Genomic DNA, 23,108 nt, shown 5'->3' on the forward strand with positions numbered 1-23,108 from the left:
TCCGCTGAAATGTTTTACTCACCGAAACCGGACTGTGTGTAGTACGTGGCTTCACGATTAACGCGCGTCTTCCCGCGCCACAGAACCATCCTCGAATGAATCGGGCGGTGAATGCACACAAAACCACATTTTCACATCTTTCACAGCAGCGACCACGCATCAACAGTTACGAAGGTTGCGTTTCAATACTTTATTAAAAATACTGCGAGATACAAATCGTAGTACAGCACATACTTTTGTGCGGCGTCATTTTGAGAATAGAGAGCACAGCGAATGAAAACAAAGAAGGAAAAAAAAATGCAAGAGCCGAGAAAATAGACATGTAGGGGATACAAGGTTCGGTGTACACGTGGCACGATCTGCCGAGGTCCCAGGATCGTGGACGTTCGAGGCGTGACCAGGAAGGAACCTCGGGAGTGCATAGAAAAAGCGCGAGATGGATGGAGTCTACAGACAGTATGCGCGCGGCTCTACAAGAAGCTCTACGCCTATTTTGAGACGATCACACCACTACATAGCTTTGGGCGAGACTATAAAAAAAAAAAGAAGCACGCATGTCACCTTTTCTTACTGCACGGGTTGAGAAGTACAAAATTAGAAAAAAAAAGTACATGTAGAAACTACTCATCACTTCGCTGTTGAACACACATTCGCTACCACTCCACTTTATATGTACACAAAATAGAGTTCGTTTTCTTTGACCCCCGTTTTCCCGTTCATCTTGTCACCGGCGCCGTTAAAACTGTAGGCGACCAGGGGGCCTTGTGCCGCGTTCGCAGGGCGAATCGTGGCTTTTCATCGCTTGCTTTTGGTTGTTGTTGCCTCGAGGCTACAGACTTCTTTTTTTCCTCTCTGAGCGGCGAGGCGTCGCCTTCACGTCCCGACGTGGGAGCGTTCCACGACTTCGTCACCTCCCTGAAAAAGGGGGAGCATCCGAGCCTCGCAGGACCGCCATTAAAGTTCCTCGTCTGTTTGTCTTTTAGGAAAACACGCTCGTTACTGGACTTTCAGTGAATGTTTTTTTTTTTTTGCTGTCGCAAAACACACAGAAAGTGCGGCTCGTACACATTACTCGGTCCACACCTACGGGTACGCGACCCCTTTCGCAACAAAAAAAAAAACAAAAACAAAAATACATTCTCGTAGGTGTGACGACGTATCGCATGATCCTCCTGATACCCCGCGAAAAGGGCTATAGAGACACGAGACGTGTGTATATTATAAGCGCACGATGCTCTGGAAAGTTTTGTTCCAGCTGTCCCCGCGAAAGACCCCACCGCAAACAAGGACGGCATTAAAAAAAAAAAAGGCTGGCTAAAGCTACAACACGCTGACGGTGCTAAGCAGCCGCCGACCGGATCTCTGGCCCCTCGCTGAGTAGAGAGGAAGGCGGAAAGAAGCTCGGAGGCTGCAAGTCCTCGCCGTAGCCTTTTCAGAAGCCTCCCGACGGCCTGCCCCCGGGAGCGTACTGCACGTGGCCATTGGGCGGCGAGTCCACTGGTGAAGTCGATCCATTGCTGCTGTACCCATCTGTGGAAGAGGGAAAAATAAACAAAGAAAAACACGATATATATATATATATATATATATATATATATATATATATATATATGATCACGCGTTCTAGATAGAACACGGCGTGGATACGTATTACCGCATCGCAGTGCAAACTACATCACTGAGCCTCAACTATTATGCATTGTTCATTTTGTGCACCTTCATACGATGTTTACTACACAGCTAGCTGGAGTGAAAAGTTTCAGCAAGATCTGCACGTGCTTTTCGTAGAGATGAGAATGGAAAGAAGAAGAAAATGTATTGTTGCGGTGAAAGCACCTTCCCTGCTTTTTTTTTTAATTGTCCCTTCTCGGGCAACCGGAAAATTGATTACGATCTCCGGTCTTGCTAAAACAACATCCCAGAATCAAGGCGACGTTTCTAGTGCAGAAAGGCGTCTCCTCCCCGTCCGTGAATGACCCAAGTAAAAGGGTCACACCAAGAAATAAGTGCTATGTTTGCTCTGTGAAATAATTCGCTTCACTGTTACGTCGACTGTGGAACATTCGATAAGCCTCGTATATCTTAACGAACTAGATATATGCGGAAGTTTCAGATTAAAAGGGGCGTGCCCAAACAACGTTGCGCATACGCTGAGACCCATGCTGCGATGTAGGCTATTTTATAGTTTTTTTAATGTTTCTTGGAGGGTTCGTCCCATTAATACTGTGTCCTAGATTTGAAGGAGACTAACGTACCTTTAATATTTTTATTTCTTGCATATGACCCCCAGAAACGGCTGATGCGAATGTTTCGTCGTGGACGGTTTGGCACGTACTTTAGTTCCGATCTCGCTGCTTATTGCATTTCTTTCAACTGCTGCCACGTCATATTGACTATATGAGCAGCGAAGTCGTAAAATACAAAGGCGTGTAAGATCACCACATTTGGATTCAAACAAAATGCATTTATTGCCTCACGTAAGCTACGATATTTTATAAATGCAAATACTTAAGGAAGTTTAGCTGCTTCGTATTCTCAAGAGTAGAAGCGAGTGAACTTCTGCAGAACGTGTCAGGTTGAACGTTCTCTAAATATACGAATAATAGAATGTCATATATAGTTTCTTCTGCGCTGCCTCAGCTAACTTAACGATTATGACAGTTTGTTGTAATACAGTTGTAATAGTAGCGCAGTATACGTACGCACACACAATCGCAAGTGAGGTGGTCAGTAAGAAGCAGGCCGAACGAAGGGAACGAAGCATTTTGTGCAAGTGATCGCAGGTTAGTGAGCAACCGCATAGTTAGTGCCGCGTGAACAGTCAGTGCTCGAAAGCCGACATGATCTGTCTTCGCACAGAAAATTAGCGAAGGCCTTATTGAACTTTTTGCGTGGTGGTGCCCTATTGAATAGGGTATAGCACCACCGCTCGCTTTTTTTTTCTTTTTCGCGCGTCTATTTTGCTTTTCACTTTCTCATCTTTCTTCCCCGATTTCTGAATAACCTCTCTGCCTTTCCCTCATTTTATTCCCTCTCTTGAACAATGCCTTCGTTCGCGAACATGGGAACAACGTGTGGTGCAGCGTGCGATATGCACTTGCGTTACGTCGCTATTGTGTTACTCGTATTCACATCCTCGACTTCCCCGCTATCTACCTCAATCGTCGCAAGAACAAAAAACAAAAAAAAAGCGAAAGAAAATCGCAGTGTCACTTGTGGCTGGGGATCGATTTTACGAACGCCTATTGCTTGGCGACATAGGGACAGTGGCTTGTGCTGCTTTTGTTGCCGCAATGAGAATAGATCATAGACTTCGTTTCATAATTACTTTTAAATACTAAATATGACCAGTAATCGTGTGACTGGACGACGGATCAAAAGCACAGGGCCCTTGTACTCAGCCGTCTGCTCACCAAGGGGGAAAAAAATGCCATTTGGGATGTTCGACTACTTAATTTATTACGCGCATTTCTTGTTTTCTACTGGTATCCTTCTCCCAGTGAATCTCTTCACGTCCCCTTCATAGTGCTTGAAAAAACTGATGCTCAAACAGCACAAGAAAAGCCTCGCGAGTGGATTAGCAAAACACTTATGAATGACCACACTAATGCTTTACTGCTAATTCAATAACAAATAGTCTAAGGGGTGGAGGAGACTTGACGCTATGGACTAATACGCGTGCCTTCGAATGTCGTTGTCTGCGAACGTTGCAGAGCAATCGCGAAACTGTTCAGCGATGCGTTATTTACGCACGCACTTTCGAGGATCGTGTGTCCCGCTCGGATTACTTACTCATGCCGCCGTGGCCATTTTGCTTGACGTGGTACACGTCGCCTGTGATCGGGTTGCGGGACACTGCAAGAAAGCGTGCAAGACTCGTTGCAGCCAGGCCAGCCAAAAACAAAAATAAAATAAATAAACAAAGCTTAGCATGCAGTTCCGATGGTATATATAATAAGCGTTGCAATGCATGCAGACCTCGCGCAGCAAATAAGTGCGTTGGCGGGCGTATACGTGATACTTGCAGTCCGTACCGTATAATACAGTTGTTTCGCAATAGGGCTGACAACAGACTTAACAATGCTCCGTTTACGAACAGCAGAATGCGTCATTAGAGGGTTTTAGCGTAGCGCGTAATGTCGACGCATATAGGAATATTAGAGCGGCGATCGTTCGCTACAATGCAGTGTCAACGAAATGCTACAAAACATTAATTGCGATGTAAGAGCTGAAGCTTGCGCGAGTTGGATCCATTACGTAGAAAGGTATTAAACGTTCTGCAGAAGGAGTTGTTCCTGCTTGGGCTAGTTGGTGCCGGGTCAAATTTACGATGTACCGCAAAAAAAAAAACTACACGACGGATACTAAGAACGCGCTTGTGGTGTGTCGTTCTTTTTGTCCATCGTGTCGTTTTTTGCGCTACTTTATGAATTTGAAGGCATTAAAAGAACATACACGATAAGAAAAAGGGACAGCATAAGTAGGGGAAAAGGTCACTGTTTGACGCTATACTAATCGTGTCCATTTTCCTTGTAATCTGTGTGCTTCTAACACCTAGTTAATGCGATGAGCGACTATATATGTTCGATTTATTCGTCGATGCGGGCGGGAATCTGGCGCGTCGTGTCACGACAAGTGCATTTATACCAGTATTGAACGATGACATAAGAGCACAAGATATCGCCAGGAACCTTGTGGTTCCAGTATACGTCTTTTGGTATTTCGGTGTACCACTGGGATATACTAAACGCTACGAATTAGGAACGTGTGCTTTGCGGGTGATTTTTATGTCGTGTCACTTAATATGCCGGCAAGGATTCGACCAATCTCTACGAAAACTGACGTTTCTTCATAATGACATTTCATGACATTTGAACTCCAAGGTTGAGGGACAGCTAAAGAGTGTGTCACTAGCTACATCTTCGATCAGTAGTCTCAGAGCGGTGTAGGAGTTGTGTAAATCTGAAAATAAGTGCTCAATAACAAATTTAATTGGCTCAAGTATGCGTACGGAGTGAGTTAATTACTGTTACAGACCCGAATTACACTTTGGGAGTTGACATGATATTGCGTTGCGTGAATATGCAGCGCTGAAACGACCTGTTGGAGGTACCAACAGATTTTACGCACAGTATACTGCCGCACCGAAAGGATGATTTTTCAGTCGTTGTTGCATTCAAAATAAAAGCAGCTTGCAACATCGCAAAGATTAAAAAATAAGGAAGCCACACGGTACAAGGCCATACAAATGCAAACGTGATTAAAGCCAACTCAAGTCGTGGCACTTGCTGCGCAGCGTGTATACAAGCAGTGAACGTCAACATATGTGAAAGCAAGTTCTGCCACGTGCCACGCTCCATTAATACGCTTCATGCAACTTGTCGGGAAAAATGAGTGATTTCGCGTGCTTGAAAAAATGAAAATAGCCTTATTGGGGAACTACACTGCAAACTAGACACGCTTGTTCGGCCTGCGTCACGACTGACGTAGTGCAACACTCGCTCATTCTGGACGGAGGCTTGTAGTACGCCCTGCCTGCCCAGCTGGACCCAGAATATGGGGCTATTCCAGTACAAGAATGTTACATTAAAAAATATATATACCAAGTATAAAACAATCATTTTTTTCTGCTTCTTTTCTATGAACAAATATCAATGTGAAAGGTGTAAAAGCAGCTAATTAGTTGAGTCCTCCAGTTCAAGAAATACTGCTCGAACTGCGTCCACCTATTCCAACCATAAATTGTTAACCAGCAAGTGGAACGTTCTTATCTGGACGGTATACCATGGAACTCCACGTCGTTTACATCACCACGTTTTACCCATTTATTTCTTTTTGAAGTTTCTTACATACCAAAGAAAGCACAACGTAACCTAACGACGAATAGAGAAAGGAATCGGAAAGATACGTTCATGATGTTTGCTCGTCTTCGCCTGTACTGCCATCTCGACCACACTAAACTTCACTGATATGGCGACGCTATGCGTATGTGTTAGGACGGTGAAATCGACCCCTCATCCCCATTTGTGGTACGAAGAATGAAAGAAATCCATACGGGTTCTCCAGAACACTTCTTAGTTGTAGGGAAATTCGCCTTTGTCCGGGGATCGAACCCGGAACCAACGCCTTTCTCCACGGGGGCGGTCACTATAAATTGAGCTAACCAGGAAGCTATCATATGGCAGTACGAAAACAAACGACCAACCCTAAGTGCATGGTTACTCCTGGTACAGAGCAACCATGTGCACCCCGAAAAGGCCTTCGTCTCAGGTTCGATCTCCCGGACGAGGTCGAATTTCCAGGTAACAAGCTTTCTTTCAAGGGCAATCCTTATGCATTTCCTTGTGGCTTTGTGATACAAGCAGGTAATTGTCTATTTCTCTTTCCTAAACATTCCACCACCGTGTGGTATCACGCTGCTACGATTTACAATACGCAAATGTATGTGGCAACACAGTAGCTTGATCTTGCTCTTCGAGGGCCCACTCACCGAACTTCTTGGAGGCCGACGGCGGGGCGGGGGCCTGTGGCGCGGGCGAGTCGAGCTCGCTGAAGATGTTGGACTTCATGCGGTCGACCACGCGCCGCGGTGTGGGCACGTCCTCGGCGCCGAACAGGCGCTCCTGGCTGTTGTCGCTCATGCGGCGCCGCGTGGGCGTGCTGGCGCCGCTAGAGGGCGTCGTCGGCGTCAAGTCCTCCTCGGAGGGCGTGAAGATGGACGACTGCTGGTAGTTCTTGACCCTGCGCGGAGTGCTCGGCTCGGCGCTCGCCTGCGGTTGCGGCGAGCGCACGCCGAAGATGTCGCTGTCGTCGCCGCCAGGGGGCTTGATCACCCTGCGCAAAGAACCGGGAAACGGGGCATGAATATGCATTGCAATTGTGAATAGCGTCGGAAAGAGACAAGTGGTCAAGATATATAAAGACTACAAGCCGAGTAACGCAAGACCAGCCATGCGGATTTAATAAAATTTTAGTATCGGGTACTCAAGCCAAGCTACCTGCGTGCCGAGGCTTTAGCGTTCCTTTATATTTTATACAGTCGTGGCGGCGAGTACAAAGAAACACCAGAGCGTGCACAAGCAGGCAGCTTAAGATAACCGGAACTAAAACTCTCTAATATATAATTATGTTGAGTGTTCAGGCCGCACTACTGAGGCATCGAAAGGCACATTTCACGGGCACAATATTCCGTTGTTGAGGGCTCATGGCAAAACCAAATATGAACTATTATCCCAATTTTGAGGATGCAGGTCACCTGACCACGTAACAGCTTTGAGCAGAATGCGCAATGCCAACACAGACCACTCAACCGGATCTCTTTCGCAGGGTTCAAAGTGTATGCGCGAGCGTGTTCTTCGCTTTGCACGAACAAATCCCGGCGCTATGTGCGCGCCTGATAAAGCCACACTGAAAGTTTCGTTCTATAGGCGTTGTCTCTCACAAGTGGACCCTTCGTGCACATTGCTTTTGTATAATGATCACGTGACAGCGTCCCCCAACACAAGAACTGCGCGTCGCTTTGGGGGCGCGTTCGCCGAATTGCAGGCGCTCAATTGCGCCTTTCTATATGTATATATATAATTACTGGACGACGTAAACACAGGGTTCACGCTGTGCGCAGATATCGCGGACAAAGGAGAGGACAGCAATGTGATTGATGAGCGAAAGATACGCGGGATCATAACAAAGGCCCAAAATTTCGGCGTTGCGCAACTTGGCCATATAAGAGATGTCCCGCGCCTTGCTGGAAGACCCTATTCATGAACGACATGTCTCGCGAGAGCACCCTGCAGCTTAAATCGTCCCCCCTCCGCTGATTAAAAGGCGGTGCCACCCTTCGTCAGCTTGTCCTCGGAAAGCTCGCTTGAAAAGAAAAAAGAAACGGTGAAACGGCAGTCCCCTATTGTTGAGTGTGTCTTCGTTCATTCTCTGAATGCTCGTTCGCTCACTCGTCCAGTGCTGACGGACGCAGAGACGCCCCGCTGCCGCGCGGACGCCGTGGTCCGTCCCCAGCGCCGGAGGACACAGACAAGGGCCCTCCTGAAAAGGTCGCGACGGATTCAGCGTCTCCGGAAGGAAGTGAGAATGGGCTTCCGGTGCCCGTGTATGCCACGTCCCTTTGTTCTCCTCCGCCTTAGGAGAGGAGAGGGGGACGGGCGTGTGTCGCTCCGGAGAAAAGAGTCGCCGCCCAAGTCCTTCGTCCTCAAAGACAAAAAGGCACCTATATACGTACGCACACACGCGAGTCGACTCCCAAGTGTGCACACTCCCTGAAGCGTGCGCGCGTTTTGTTCGGCCCGCAGTGAGTCACGCCAGTAATTACACGAAACCTTTGTTTCGAGCGCTTTCGCCGGCTGGTAGCCGTGCTCAAAGAGTTCTTGAGTCAAGCGGAACACAAAGCTTCAACGCTCTCCTCTCTCGTCGCACGCTTGGAAGCCCCGTCCTCCTTTTCATTAACGTCTTGCCTCTCTAGATGTCTTTTCTTCTATGGGCGGAACGTCATAATAAGAACGAGCGGAACCGTCATTTAGCGTTACGCGCGCTAGATCCTAAAGTCACTAGAACGGTACCACCAGAAGCATGCAATTAGGAAACAGATGATAACTTAATTTCCACATCCCTCTTGTTGACGTGCCTAGTATTTTTATGCGAATGTGGTCGGGCGTATCAACGTTGGATGTACCCAAGGATCGCAGAGCCCACGGACAGTCCCGGCTGGGTATCATACTCAGCGGGCCCTCTAACACCCCGACGGAATTGTTTGGACCAACTACGATGCATCCATTCAAGGGTCGTATTTCATGAAGAGGCTCGGCATAAAAGTAGAGACACACGCAACAGGCAGGCGGTGCTTGCGAGTACAGTCGGGCCCCGCCCAGCCAGAGCACACGCACCCTGGAATCAGTCTCGTTTAGTCTGCAGGATAATCGAGATTAGACATTTCTTCGCATATTGTGAATGAGTCCCTTTAATAGCAACATGAAAGCCGTAAGAATAACGTTTAAAGAACGGCACCACGCGAATCTATCTATAGAAGCCTTGCTAGAAGCAAGTCTTTATTTGCACCTTAATGCTCCTTAGCGCACGTTTCAGTAAGTACAATACTGCGTACAGCTTACATACCGTCATTCTGCACATGCCGCAACTGTGACGTCAATGAGCTTTCGCAAGAAAGTAAAATTGTACTGCCTTCGCCGAAATACACGACAGTAATATTGGCATAACAGTAAGACATGTTCAATAAAAAAGACTCGGCCCAGCCTCGCAAGAAACCACATCAGCAAGCAGCAATGGCGGAGAAACACACCGCGCTAATTATCGACGTATTTTCAGCGCAGCGTCACCGGGCTAAGGGTATTGCACGTTAAGCCGTGCAAGGATCGCAGGATCATTTTGCCCGACGTGTTTTTGAGGCAGCAACCGTTGGCAAGCACAAAGCCCACGGTATGCATATCTAAGGGCATGATAACAGCCTGGCTATTACGCAGGCTAAGACAAATCCTCACACTGGGCGGTAAACGCTGTTGGTGCACGAGCTCAACGCAGTTTTCGCTTTAACGGGTTCATAAGAAAAGTAAAGGCTCGAATATTCGAAATTCCCGTCATCTCATTGACACATCGGTGTGCTTGCTTCAAAATACTGCACTTGCACTTTGCTTCTTTCATATTTTCTTTCACAACTTGGGAAGTGTAGCACCACATAGTTGATTTCCCTAGAGTGTCAGGCTGATTCGATTTCGGGGAAAGGTCTGACGACGAGAGAATGCGCATAAAAACTGTCAGCGTCGCCAGAAGCGTCGTGGTTGACTCACACTTGGCCGCCGGCGTGCTAGAGGCATGTGGTCGCGGCAGGCGGTCAACAGAAAAGAAGATGGAGGGGGGCGCACGGGTCGATCATTATTACTGGCGCACGTGAGCCAACCTGGCTTCCGGGGGATCATGTGAGTCAGGAGCTGGTCGGCCTTTAAGCCTGACTTAGGAGGGGTGTTGTCGCCCCGCCGAAGCAGCCCGGCTCGATTATTACGGGACCGACACCATTGCTTGCGTGCGGGGTAACCACGTACAGCGGGAGGAAGAAGGACCGGGCAGTGTGCCATCCGCTGTTGCCGTTCCAGGAAGGGATGGCACTCTACAGGTGGCGCTGGAGCTAAAGCACCCCACCTCGCTCACGCTTTCAGATCCAAGCGACCGAGAACGCTCATTTCGCCTTCTCGCTCGGTTTTTCTCTGCGCGCTGCCGCTGAAAATTTACGAGGCTGCGCCGCTGGTGCACGCCGCGACCAGGAGGAAATGGCGAAGGGTTGTTGTGCTTCTGTGTGCGTGCGTAAGTGGCACGTGTAAGATAATTTGGTGCATGTCGACTATTTCTACGCTACTGAATTCTTATTCTCGGTTGCAAACGAGTTTTCGAACTGTCTATAAACTCTCTTGGTCGGTCCTCGGCGCTTTCTCGTATTCTGGTAGTGGCCTTGTAGCCAGAAGCAGAGGGTGCGATAAGGAATCACCGTAAATTAAATAGGCGAAATGTGTTGACCCTGGTTTAAGGAGCGCTGAGTACACACGCGCGGCATGAGGCGGAGAAGCCACGAGAAAGTTGAACGGAAAGGAATTACGAGTTTTATGAATTTCACAAGCGAGCACGTCGTTCAAGAACAAGGGAGGAAGCGAGAGACTCCGCAGGAGAGTATAACGTAAAGCGATTTCTCCCCGGAGGCCAACGAGAGCACACTTCACAGAGCGGATAACACGGAGCCCTGTTGATAAAAAAGAGTTCTAGCGAGTGGTTTCCGACAACTTTTCGCAAGCCTGGCTGCACTATATTATCGCGTGACTTCAGAACGAAACGCGCTACAAAGCGTCCCGGTCTAGTGTTTCCCATTCAAACGTAAGTTGTTTACAGCGAAAGTTCGAACCTTTAAAGGTTGGGCTGCATATACAGTACGATAACAGCGACCCCACCTCCTTTCCATTTGCTTATGCTAAGGACGCCAGCGTTTTTTTTTTTTTTTTTGCATTAAAATCTGCCGCCGAGACTCGTGTCGTACGCGCTATAGCACATGCTGCTTTGACAGAGATACGTTTGTAACCTGTACATATCTTCACAAAACTTAACGTGCATCTTGTGCGAACAAGGCACACTACTTTTATCCCAAACTTATCGCATTGTCCTATACTCTGCAAGCCAACCAACGACATGGCGACGTGATGGCACGCACAAAATGCTCCGCGCACGCTTCGAAAGCCAAAACGCAAACTGCCTCTTCGGCTGATCGGAAGCTGGGCGCACGCGCTACACTTGATAGTCGCCCGTATAGTCGAGTGGGTCGCGTCAGCATAATCGAAAGCGGGGACCCTCTGGATGGGCTGGGGAGCCTTCGCTAGAGAGCATAGTGACGCAGGCAGTGCATGAGTCACTGCTTTTGGAGGAACAACGCCAGTTTAAGGGGCGCATGGCTTTGGTTCCTGTTGATTCTATCGGATGCCCCGACAAGTTAGTTCTGCGCCCTGTTGACAGCCCGTGAACGTGGAGGAGTTGTCGCGGAGCTGCTGTGCGAATGCTGTGTGTGCACGGCTTGTTTTAGAAAAAAAAAAAAACATGCAGCGTTGTGGATACTGCATAAAGTGCAATCACTTGACCCGAAGTCAATGTTAAGCGTTATTGTTTTTCATAGGTACCTTTGCATGTGCATACGGTGTACGTTAATGCATTCTACTTCGCAAGATGTGAACTGGTGTTCAAAGTGCACATAAGATTACTACTAAGTGCACATATAAGCGCCACGTGTATTCCACCTTCATATGTAAGCCTCTAATATATTTCTTCTCAGCCTATTCTTTGCATGTATTTCAGACTTTTGTGTTCTGTTATTGCTGCACCAGGAATGGAATGGTATTGAACGGAGCCAGCCTCTATGGTGCGTTACAAGAATAAATAACGAATTTCGGCGAATCCCTCTGTTCAGGAGGTAATTGCCTTGGATAAATTCGGGCATATGCGATTGTTTAGACAAGTCGAGTAGCATAGTGTTTATCACCTGTTGTTCAGGGGCGATTCTGCATGGGTTATCTGCTGCGTGGCCGCAACGATTCACGCGGCCATCTGTACGTCTCCATCTGCCTTCTAATAGAACAGAAGCCCTGTATCAACAACCAGTAGTTTGATGTTACGCCCAAACTACCGACATCGTAACAGTCGCAAGAAACGAGTTTTGAATGCGCGCACGCAAAAACATCAAATGAGCGCTAGAATCGCTTACGTTAAACGAAGACATCCAAGACACGTTAAAGCGAATGTGATCGATGCGTGACGATAGCTCAAGCGCGCTGTGCTGCACAACACATGTACCAAGCAGTGCACCGAAACAGTATTTCTTAAACTAGGCGTAGTGCTCATTAAGACGACAGAATATGTATAGTTCGAAATGTGGAGTGTCCCTGGATGCCTTGAACTCTGCCTTGTGCCCGAACACTAATATCAGATACGACATACAAAGGTAAGACAGGCCCGAGTACGTGTGACCTTGCGTACCGTGTCTTGAATTTGTCTGGTAAAAACGCAAACTCTGGTCCAATATATAAATTACGCCTCTAAGCAACGGTGAGCTAACGTGATGGCCTCCACAGTACTGCATAGATTTAGCAATACACACGCTCGGTATATGAGGAACTGATGGGGTTAGGAGAGTGTTGGACGGGCACGGTAGTGTGCGCTATCGCTAAGTACTTTTTGTTATATGACGACTGCACTTGCTGCGAGGGCACGTCTCCCCTTTTGTCATTGTTAATGGCTTCTTTGCCATCGGACGTGCGGAGAAATTTTACGCACCCGCCTGCACGCACACAGTCTGTTGAAGGGGGTGGGGGGAACAATTTCTCCCGGGCTGCTGGAGGAAGACTCTCTACACTCTCAAGAGATTGGAGACCCAGCCCGTTTACTTGCTGCGTTAACTCGCAGGGCTGACGCCCGCACAAATCGCAGTGAAGCTCCGCGTGCTTTTCCTCCCAATTTCCTAATCTCGTTATCAGGCATTTCTACAATCACGTGTTGCGCGCGCACAGTCACGAATCTGCCGCTCTTTTGGTGTTATTGGTTTCTGTCAGGGGGCGGGCGACTTGCCGCCGCTTGTGTCGGTCGCGTCGTCAACCTCCATTCAATGCACCACACTTCTCTTTGCCTTCATGCGAGCTCGAATGAAGGAAGGAAAACAGGGGGAAAAGAACGGCAGGGAGGTTAACCAGCCTATAGGCAGCCGGTTTGCTACCCTGTGCATGGGAAAGGGATAAGGAAGATGAAAGAGAGCAGAGAGGGAAGAGAGAAACAGCACATTCGGCAGCACACGCGCACACACTCAGTCATAGTCCAGCCTTGTCTTTCGTGGTGTGTGACGTTGCTGTTACAGCCACTTGTTCAAGTCCGTGTCGCGTAGGAATTTCAACAGAGCTTTCGTCGCCTTCTGTTGCAATGTCTTCTCTCGGGCACTTGACAGAATAGTGTCCCCAGACATTTGGCTGTTGTCGATGCGCGCAAAAGCGGACGCCAGTGACTGTCTCTGGATTTCATACAAGGGACAGTCACACAGGATGAGGTGTAGCGTCTCCTCGCAATGACAGGCATCGCAGAGAGCGTTGTCGGCCATTCCTATGACAAAGGAATAAGATTTTGTAAATGCCACTCCTAGCCATAAGCGATGAAGAAGGGTGGCTTCTCTTCGGTCGAGTCCAGTGGGCATGCGGAGAGCCATCAAAGAGGACAGGTGGTGTTGACGATTCGTATCGATGCTTGGTGGGCTCCATAGTGAAAACGTGATTTCACGCGCAAGAATGATTTTTGTATAAAGTCCTGCTCTGCTTCGAGCGCTGTGTTTCTATTCAAGAACTACTCCTTTTTTCTGTCTACTCTCCTTCCGACCCTCGGCTTTTTCTATACTGATCCATGTTTTAAGGCACGTTCTTCGTCATACCTAGTTGCGCCTATTGTTTAATGATTTGTATATCGTTGTAGCCACTACAGTCATTAGTATGTGCATCAAGGTCCTTGTTTCTTTTTGATAGACGAAGTGATTTTTGATAGGCGAAGTTAAGTTGCCGGAAACGATTTTTTTTCTTGTTTATAAGCTGTCCGTCTAATCTCCACAGCTAAATCAAAGAATACCCCGCCTGGCACCGGCTAGTTAAGCCGATTAAGTAGTCTATCGCTGGCCGCTTTCTGTGTCTCGTTCCTTTCCCGGGACGTTCCCAAAATAGCTAGGTAATCAAGGTGTCCCGCGCGCGCGCGCTCTCTCGGATCGCGGCTTTATATAATGCGCTTCGCCCGGCTACACGGTTCACTCGACAAGCTTTCAGCCGCACAAGCACGAGTCGAGAAAGAGAATCAACGCGTGCAGAGTCCAAAGATGGAGTCTGGGCAAACCGGTGCCGCGGCACGAAGACGGCGGCACTTCTCAAGCCCCGCGCCGGCTGGTCCCCGAACGCGCGCAGAGATAAATGGCTTCCTGCGGCGCCAATCTGATAAGGGCGCCGCGCGGGTGCGTATACTCCCGAACGAGCTACCACGGCGAACCAAGCACGCACGCGCCGACGTCAGCCGGCCGTTTCAGCCGAACCGTTACTGCGTACACAAGTGGTCGGGTTTGTGCTGGCGCGCCATTGTTGGAAAGAACGAGCCGGACGGGCGCATGTTGTCTGCCCGTCCCCGAGCGTTCGGTTTGCCAAAATGCACACACTTCATTCACCGGTTGTTCCTGCCTATTGCGGGACGAATAATACGCAATTTGTATTCTTGAGCTATCTCTTGTCAACAATGGAAGTGCATTGTCTCTATAGCGCCCGCGAAGGATAACTGTCCTCCCCCCCCCCCCTTTTTTTTTTCGTCTTGTGGTATTAAAGGGGGTTCAAGCCATCGCTTCGGATTCGTCTCGGTCGCGATGACATGTAGGATGCCATTTTCGGCGAATCGCGGCAGCAGCGCAAGAGAAATATTTCATTTTTTTTTTCTGGCGAAACGAGTTGGGAGAGATGTTTTATAAACGTGCGCTAAAAACGACGAGGGCTAATTCAATATTTGACGGCGTGGCCGGTAATACTTAATCCACCCTTACCCTGCATAGCATCGTCGTAGGTGTTAATTTTATGCGTGCAGGATGTTAAATTGAACACCTAGAAGCGACAAAAGAAAAAAAAAAGCTGCGTTTTTTTTTTCGTCGCGCATATTCACGAACAAACACCAGTCCAGCGCCATTCGCAAAAAAAAAAAAGAAACGTCATTCCGCGGTAAATGATCATAACCCATTTTATTAATTAGAAGTCTGCGCTTTATTCAGAAAACCGAAATGCAAAACACAAAAGTGCGAAGTTAACTTCATTTCTTCATTTGTTCAACTTCAGAAAGAGTTGTCTGTCGACGCCATTTTTACCATAGCACTTAAATGCGTCATAGATGATATATTAAAGCAGTCTGTCTTTTGAGATGTTAGTACACTTGTGTAAATTTCTGTTTCTGCACAATGCCTCAATGTACAAGAACTTTTGTTCTGACTCAGAACTTGATTGTTGCCCCATTGCTATTCATGGAGCCCTAATTGCGCTGCATACACCCCCGCATAAAGGCGCAGTGCACACGCACAAGAAAAAAAAAAGCCTCTGTGCCAGTGGTTACGAACGAGATCGCAAGCTCATCCGACCGAACGCATACACACCCGAAGTCAGAGCACGTAATCCCCACAACACATGCTCGTTAGCCTTTTCTTTCCCGCACATCCACTCGAACAATGGGATGCAGCGTGCCTGTTTCGCGCAACCACACATTTGGATCATTGACGCGTTGTTTAATCTTTGCACGCTTTCTTTCCTCCCGTCGTTGGGTGCGGGCAAGGGAGGAGCATTCGGATACAAAACTGCAGCGAACCGATTCGTACCCGGAGGCAGAACAATGCCCCCGCTCTTCATCTTCTCGACAGCGCTTTTATTTCACTCTCTCTCTCTTTATAAACCGAGGACTCTGAACTCCGCAACGCCCATCCCTTCCTCTAATGCGGGGCTGTCAGGGCTATCCAGCGGAGGACGGCGACCACCCACATTCGCTTTTCCAGCGAAACCAGAAAGACATGCGCCGAAGAAAACCGCAACAATAAGCGCGCACAACCCACACGCACGCACTGGGAAAAGCCGCACTCGACAACGCCTTCAGCCCACCATGTTATTGCAGAGCGTTTTTCATTTCTTTCCCTTTCAATGGCGGTAAGATTGAGCTTCGCCTAGGAGTGTCTGGTGTCGTATTTCTTATTTGCAGTCCGCCTCTTAGCGAAACAAGAGATAAACCTAACCTTGACGTCGTTTAAGCTATGCCCGTTTAAATTGGGTCCTTTCAGCACTTTCCAGGGCAGCCAAGGTACGAATTGGTGCTCGACTTGTCTCTCCTAACGCGAATGTCAGATGTGGAACTCATATGAGCTACGTGAGGTCATATATAAGTAGTATATATGTCTGTATGTGTGGCTACTACCATTTAGCCATTTTCGGATGGAAACAGGACCATACACGGAGAAGAACTTCCATATATGGCGTCGAATGCGGCCATACATGGCACAGCCGCACCATATGTGACGTCAGGTATATCCATATAGGGCGAAGTGATACCATATACGGGATAAATAGCACACGCACGCTTGCGACGACCCGTTTTCCAACTCCCTCGCTTTTTTTACGGACTCGCGAAGAGGCAGGGCTTCTCACAAGCGACAGCAGAAAAAAAAATCAATGCAAAAATGGCCTAGTAAAGCAATAATAAAACTGGAGTCATACACCTTTTCTTTGTTGCTTTTTCGCGTGACAACCGGCTAAATTGCATCCCCAACTAGCGACCTACGTGTGCCTGTCGCGTTGTCACGCTTATATTTTAAGGATGTGTGAATAGGTTGCACTATGTGTTCGTTTCATGCGCAAGGCTTCAGTCGCTCGGTAAACACAATAAGAATATCGACGAAACAGAAGCCGGCGGCAGCTGCTGACGCGCATTAAACACCGTGTCTCGTGATGCCGGCGTTGACCGTAAAGCTGTAAGAGCAAACACAAAACAACAGCATAGACAGCAGTCCTATACGTATTACGTGCACACAAGCTCCCGACGTTGCGTACATGCTGAGCGCGCGTGTTCTATTGCGCCTCTACGATAACCGACCACCGAAAAAAGAAAGAGGGGGTGTCGGCTGTCATTCGGATTACGACTCACGTATGCAACAGAGGCGCACCTGTACGCAGCGTTGCGTAGTGTACTTGGCGAGATCAAAGAAAGCCGACAGCGAATCAGCAGCAGCTCGGTCCGACTGGCCGCGCTTGTGCCAGAAAAGCAACGCATAATCAAATACGTCTTCTCGAGCTGTGGTATCGCAGTCCGAGGAGACGCGTTCCGCATTCTTTCGCCGCTCAGTGTGCTTCCTTCCACGCCTCGTGCGCATGCGCCCTGCAACCACCCGTCTAATGCAGTTCGAGTGCGCGAAAGCTGCGACTATGCGGCCAACAAGTAAGACAATTCGCCTGTGAGCGTTTTTTTTCGACTAGCGTGGCGGCCTTCGGATCTTGGTGCTTGGTTTTTCTCCCAGCTGCGGATGATCATTAATAGCTTAATGACATACTTTGGCCACAAAACACAAACAAAAGTAAAACAACACACAAGGACAAGCACAAGCGACTTGTCCTTGTGTGTTCCTTTACTTGTGATTGTGTTATTTGCGGCCAAAGCATGTCACTAAGCAAGTACCAACTAGGCCAACAATCAGGATCATTAATAGGTTCAAGGTTCGACTGTCGGTTGCAGCAGTTACACCCCATGCCCATGGTGAGGTAGTAACACTCGTGTTGTATACCATACCGGCCACCGAAAAAAAACGTGCTTAAAATTGACACGACACTGCGTTACTCATCACACACACGTTCAATCAGGGCGTTGATTTGAGACGTGAAATATCGCTTTAAGTTGACTCGCTTAACAGTACATTCTCGCCTACTGTGACCTATCAGTCAATGTAAAATTAGGGAGAAGAGAAGCGGGCATGGTTAGAGCAGCTCCGATCGAGTATTTTGCTGGCGCCTTTCCCCAAAGAGACTCGCCTCGGTGCTTGACGTGCCGAAAGGTGCACGCGTCGACTCTGCATCCGGCCGCGCCTCCGTTCCGGATTTACCGGCATGCGTGCAACGTGCCTTCGCGGATGCGAATAGGAGGCGCCCGCATCTCCGTCATCGGGTCTTCAGAAGAGGCGGAGCATCGCACGCGACGACACATGCGTGACAATTTCGGGCGAGAGACGGAGTATACGAAGACGGTCGCGCCCGCACGTCTTCACTACGTACGCCATCATGGTTTCCTCTAATAAGCTGCAGCTCAGCGGGTCAGCGACGTTTCCCAAGGCCGCGCTGCGTAGATATATCCCTACACGCTTCACGGCGTGTCACACGGCATCCGATGACGAAGAATGAGTTCGGAGAACAGAGAGGAGGGAATCGCGAAGGAGGAGGTGTCGGTTGCGGAGAGATTCCGCGAAAGAAAAGAAGACAATAATAATAACGGCGCCACCGGATTTGGGAGAAGCTGTGTCGCCGCGTCAAACGCGAAAAGAAATAAGAGAAACCGGCGCTGACGGCGGTGCGGGCATGGAAGAGGCGGTGATAAGGCAGCGCGGCGCCATTCCTGAGCCCACGCCCTGTAAGAACGAGACGCCCGCGACGTGTTCAGCGGTGCTTTTTTTGAGCACGCTGGCGAACGGACCCTTTAATTATCGCGCCCGAGTTTCTGCCTTACTTAGCGCCAGTTCCGCCGCATTATAAGCCGCCGAGTCGCCGATTCTACATGCACCACCGCATCACTCTTATCCGCGTTCGAAGCATTTGGGACACGCCACGCCAGCGCCACTTCAGCCAAAGTTGTCACTCGCGCCACTGGCGAGGTTGTGCGTGCTAACATGAGCGATTTATGGGGGGGGGGGGGGGGACCATTGCGATGATTGTTTTCTTTTTCGGGCACACTCTTTTCGAAACCCATATAACAGCGGCAACGAGAACATACGATCGATCTGCCGTCTTCGCAGTCCTCTCATCATTAAGGTCAGAACGCAACAAGTCAGCAAATTGCAAGCGCTTGTTCGAGATGCGATCTCGTATGCGCGGCCTCTCGTATCTGTACTATGCGGGCGCCTTCGTCAAACAATCGACGAATCCTAATCGCACTGCTTTCATTTCACTGTTCCGTGAAAGGTGCCTCCCCCCTCCCCTCCTTTTTTTAAAGGCAGAGACTCATGATGATTTGTGGGGTTTAACGTCCCAAAACCACCATTTGATTATGAGAGACGCCGTAGTGGAGGGCTCCGGAAATTTTGACCACCTGGGGTTCTTTAACGTGCACCCAAATCTGAGTACACGGGCCTACACCTACAACATTTCCGCCTCCATCGGAAATGCAGCCGCCGCAGCCGGGATTCGAACCCGTGACCTGCGGGTCAGCAGCCGAGTACCTTAGCCACTAGACCACCGCGGCGGGGCAAAAAGCCACAGACTCTAGTGACGGCACATGCAGTAACTGTACTGACCACAACTACCGACCACTTATTGTATAAACGACACGGCATCAACAGCGAGTAGAGAGGAAGTGGAACATGGCCGGTCACAACCGAACACTGCGACGTCCGATCGCAATCGATCTGCGTGCGAGTCATTGACTTCCGCGAGCCGCGCTGAGAACAGTTGGTCTCGTTCCGCGCGACGAGCTCCTGACGCACTCAATATCTGTCACAGAAAGAGGAATCGCAATCGCGTCGCAGCCGGGCACACGCCCCTGCGCTGTCAATTTGCATAACTGGCTCGTAGCGCGCGCGGAGGCGTGTCAGTGAGCGAAGCAAGCCGTTGCGTCGATGTATCTCTGCGTCGCGGCTGTCTTTAGTTTTCTTAAAGCGTTTCTTTTTTTCGGGTCGAACCACGTCGGAATAGTTTACAGGTGCCGTCACAGAGGCACCTTGTCGCGGCTGTAGTGCCCAAACATGGCAGCCGTGACGGGATGCGCTTACTTGATCGTGGCTGCCATGTTTGGGCTGTATAGTGCCCAAACATGGCCGCCACGATCAAGTAAGCGCATCGTATCACGCGCGCACACCGTCATTGTTTTCGACCGCAGTAGTTTTTCAACGAGTGGTAGCCGTCATTGATTTGTCCTTTGGTGCATGACGTGTTCTCAGTTTGGTGCATCTTCTCGACGCATTAACAATATCCACGAAGCGATCACATTGACCTCATTGATGGGGCACGCCTACTGGAGAAAAAATAAAAAAAAAACCTAACCTAATGTACGTATGCAAACAGAGAGAGAGAGTGTACAGCAAAACTTGAAGCTGTAGCTGAGATATGAAAAATCGAAGGCTACACGAGACGATTAGTACGCGTCAGACTGCAGGTTTTTGTGTAATCTGCAGTGTCTGGTGTAATCCAGCCGCCGTACGTGGCCTAAGCGCTCTGAATCCTGCACTAATCATCGCACATTGCAACGAATGTTAGATGCGCGCAAAGTGCGTTGCGACTACACGTTCACTGCGGAGAAGTCACGTTGTGGGCCTGCCTACAATAGGGAATCTTTAAACGTACAGCGTCATTAGCGCTATTTTCGTGTATCGTGTACGTCACGTGCCTTTCTTTCTTCGCTCACTATGCGAGCATACGTTAACGTGACGAGAGTAACTGCCGTTTCCTCCAAGGTCGCCAGCTCGGGCCCTTTACACACACGTAGGCCTACACCCCGCGCGCAAGAGCGATTTCTTTCAACGCGTCCGCGTATGGGACGGCCCATTATAGAAACCAGGCGCTCGTTCCACTTGTCTCTCGCTTCCGAAGCCCGTGTGCGGGCCAGGAGTCAAGAGATGTCGCGGAACGGTCGAGGTTCAGCGCGGTCCCCGCTGCTGCAGCTCGTCTCGTGCAGACACGTGACCCGATATCTGGTGGTGCGACAGCGGCATAAACTGCAACGGCGACCCTAAAATGCGGGGCGACCGAGAAGCGAGCGCACGTCTGGGCCGCGTCACTTGACGGCACATCCGCTCGCAAGCCAGGCCCGTCTCGAACGGGCGGGCGCCCGTCATTCCCTTCCCCTCCGACTACGCTCCTACGCGACGCCCTCCAGTGCACAAGCGTAGTACTGATCACATCTTTTTCACTCCCTCCTCCCTTTCTGCCTCTGCGTGCGGCAATCATGCCATCGTGAGCAGGCCGCAGGGACGTATGACCTCGGCGCAGTGATGCTGCCACGTCACAGGCGACGCAGGACGCGCTGTCTCTCACGAAGAAGGTTGCGGCACGATCGGTATGCGATTGCCGTCATTCACGACGCGAACGTCCAGCGGTCGCTGCGACGACACAAGTTAGTTTAAATGAAGTATTCTATGAAGAAAAAAATGATTGATCGATTGATTGGTGGATTGATTGATTTATATGTGGGGTTTAACGTCCCAAAACCATCATATGATTATAAGACGCCGTAGTGGAGGGCTCCGGAAATTTCGACCACCTGGGGTTCTTTAACGTGCACCCAAATCTGAGCACACCGGCCTACAACATTTCCGCCTCCATCGGAAATGCAGCCGCCGCAGCCGGGATTCGAACCCGTTAACAAACGTATTCCTTATCGTGCGGTGCTTTTACAGTGTGTGACGTAAGTGAACTACAGTGATGACTCGTTAATGATTTCCAATTGTCATTGCTTATCGCAGAGCGTCTTGTGACGAGTCTTCCTAAAGCAGACTCTCCGAGCAGAGAAAACCTATAGGTCGAAAAGTGGCAGTAATGGGAATCATCTAAGACATTTCACACGACGAAATATTTTTGAACTTCGTCAGCAGGGTGACGACATTTAAGGTGGAGTGCTTGAGATGCACACGTTCTCTACTGCCAATGCAGGCCCGTCAGATTACAGCGGAATCGAACAGCCAAGCTGTCCAACGGAAGGCGGTCGAAGCGAATTAACGGAGATACAAAGTACGACGCAAACCGGTTTTCTGCGTAAGGTACGCCGCTAGCGACATCAACGCTGCCTTTTCTGCCCCCCATCACTCCCTTCCGACCGGCCTGCCAAGCTGGCTTTCTTGCAAAGCACATTTCTCAACATAACGATGGCCACCTTTGCACCATTAAATTACATATTAATGTGCACATACCCAGCATTCCGTTTTCACTTAGGTGCATTCGTTCAAGACCTTACTAACATATAATATTACTCACGATTTTAACAAGGTGTTGGCCCACCGAGCAACTGTGCATTGATGAAAAGCCAACTTAGCCATTTTATATAGGGGCCAACTTTCTGCGCAGTGTGCGAAATGGGAGTCCTCGATGTTATTACACGTATGATGACTGCGTTGAGACAAGTCCATTAAAGGAAGTGTGCAACACTTAAGCGTTAGTGACACTAGTAAAATAATCTACCTCTTCTCTCTCAAGCAAGATGTACGCCGAGCATTTGTTTGTCGTCGCGGTACCTCGCACGCTGTGAGCGTTTCGCATCATTTCGTTCTGCGAAACCATTTTCTTCTTTCGCCGCGGAGATTGCGACGGATTCCTTGGTGGTGCGACAACGCACAGAGTTTCCGAGGTGCGCATGAAAGCGTGACCTCCAGGCAGCGCGCCAGGATGTCGCTTCTTTCCGCGATTTTGCCATTTTTTGTCTCGGGAAGAAAAGCAACACCCTTCTCACACATAAGTACGAAGTTATCTTTTGTTTCGTTTTTAGTTGAAAGTTATTTTTATTTTTCTTCGCTCCCACAAACCATCCACACCCCCCCCCCCCCCCCCTTTTTTTCTTTCACACGTCTTTGCCTCCCCAGACACTCTTCTCATATTCTTGCCTGTACGTGCCCACATTCATTTTGTTTGCGTTGTGTTGCTTTCAAGACCACGAAAGGTGTGCGTACAGTGCACCAGACGCAGAGAAAAATGGCGACCTCTACTGCTGGTGCAAGCAGCAAGTGCAAGAACCCGACGGACGAGCGAAGGGACGGGAAAAAAAGAGAAAGACAGCGACGTGATGCCGCAGTCGCGCCTCGCATTCGGTCGCTACGCGGCCGGCATTAGGGGCTTTTCAGA

General features: G+C 49.2%; 1 protein-coding gene across 3 annotated transcripts in view; it reads right to left on the reverse strand.

Moving 5' to 3' along the window:
- Nucleotides 1–837: 837 nt before the first annotated feature.
- The window catches only part of Jupiter (microtubule-associated protein Jupiter), a 72,710-nt gene continuing 50,439 nt past the window's right edge, over nt 838–23,108 (reverse strand). For 2 of the 3 annotated variants that reach the window (XM_037430556.2, XM_037430564.2), the window contains exons 2-4: nt 6,491–6,834; nt 3,793–3,855; nt 838–1,530 (exon numbers count right to left, since the gene is read on the reverse strand). In XM_037430556.2, the coding sequence (XP_037286453.2) occupies nt 1,433–1,530; nt 3,793–3,855; nt 6,491–6,834 (505 nt within the window). In that variant the 3' untranslated portion in view covers nt 838–1,432. The remainder of the gene's footprint in view (nt 1,531–3,792; nt 3,856–6,490; nt 6,835–23,108) is intronic. The other variant, XM_037430573.2, reaches the window with a different exon arrangement.

Source organism: Rhipicephalus microplus, chromosome 2, assembly GCF_043290135.1.
Source record: "Rhipicephalus microplus isolate Deutch F79 chromosome 2, USDA_Rmic, whole genome shotgun sequence".
Taxonomy (NCBI): domain Eukaryota; kingdom Metazoa; phylum Arthropoda; class Arachnida; order Ixodida; family Ixodidae; genus Rhipicephalus; species Rhipicephalus microplus.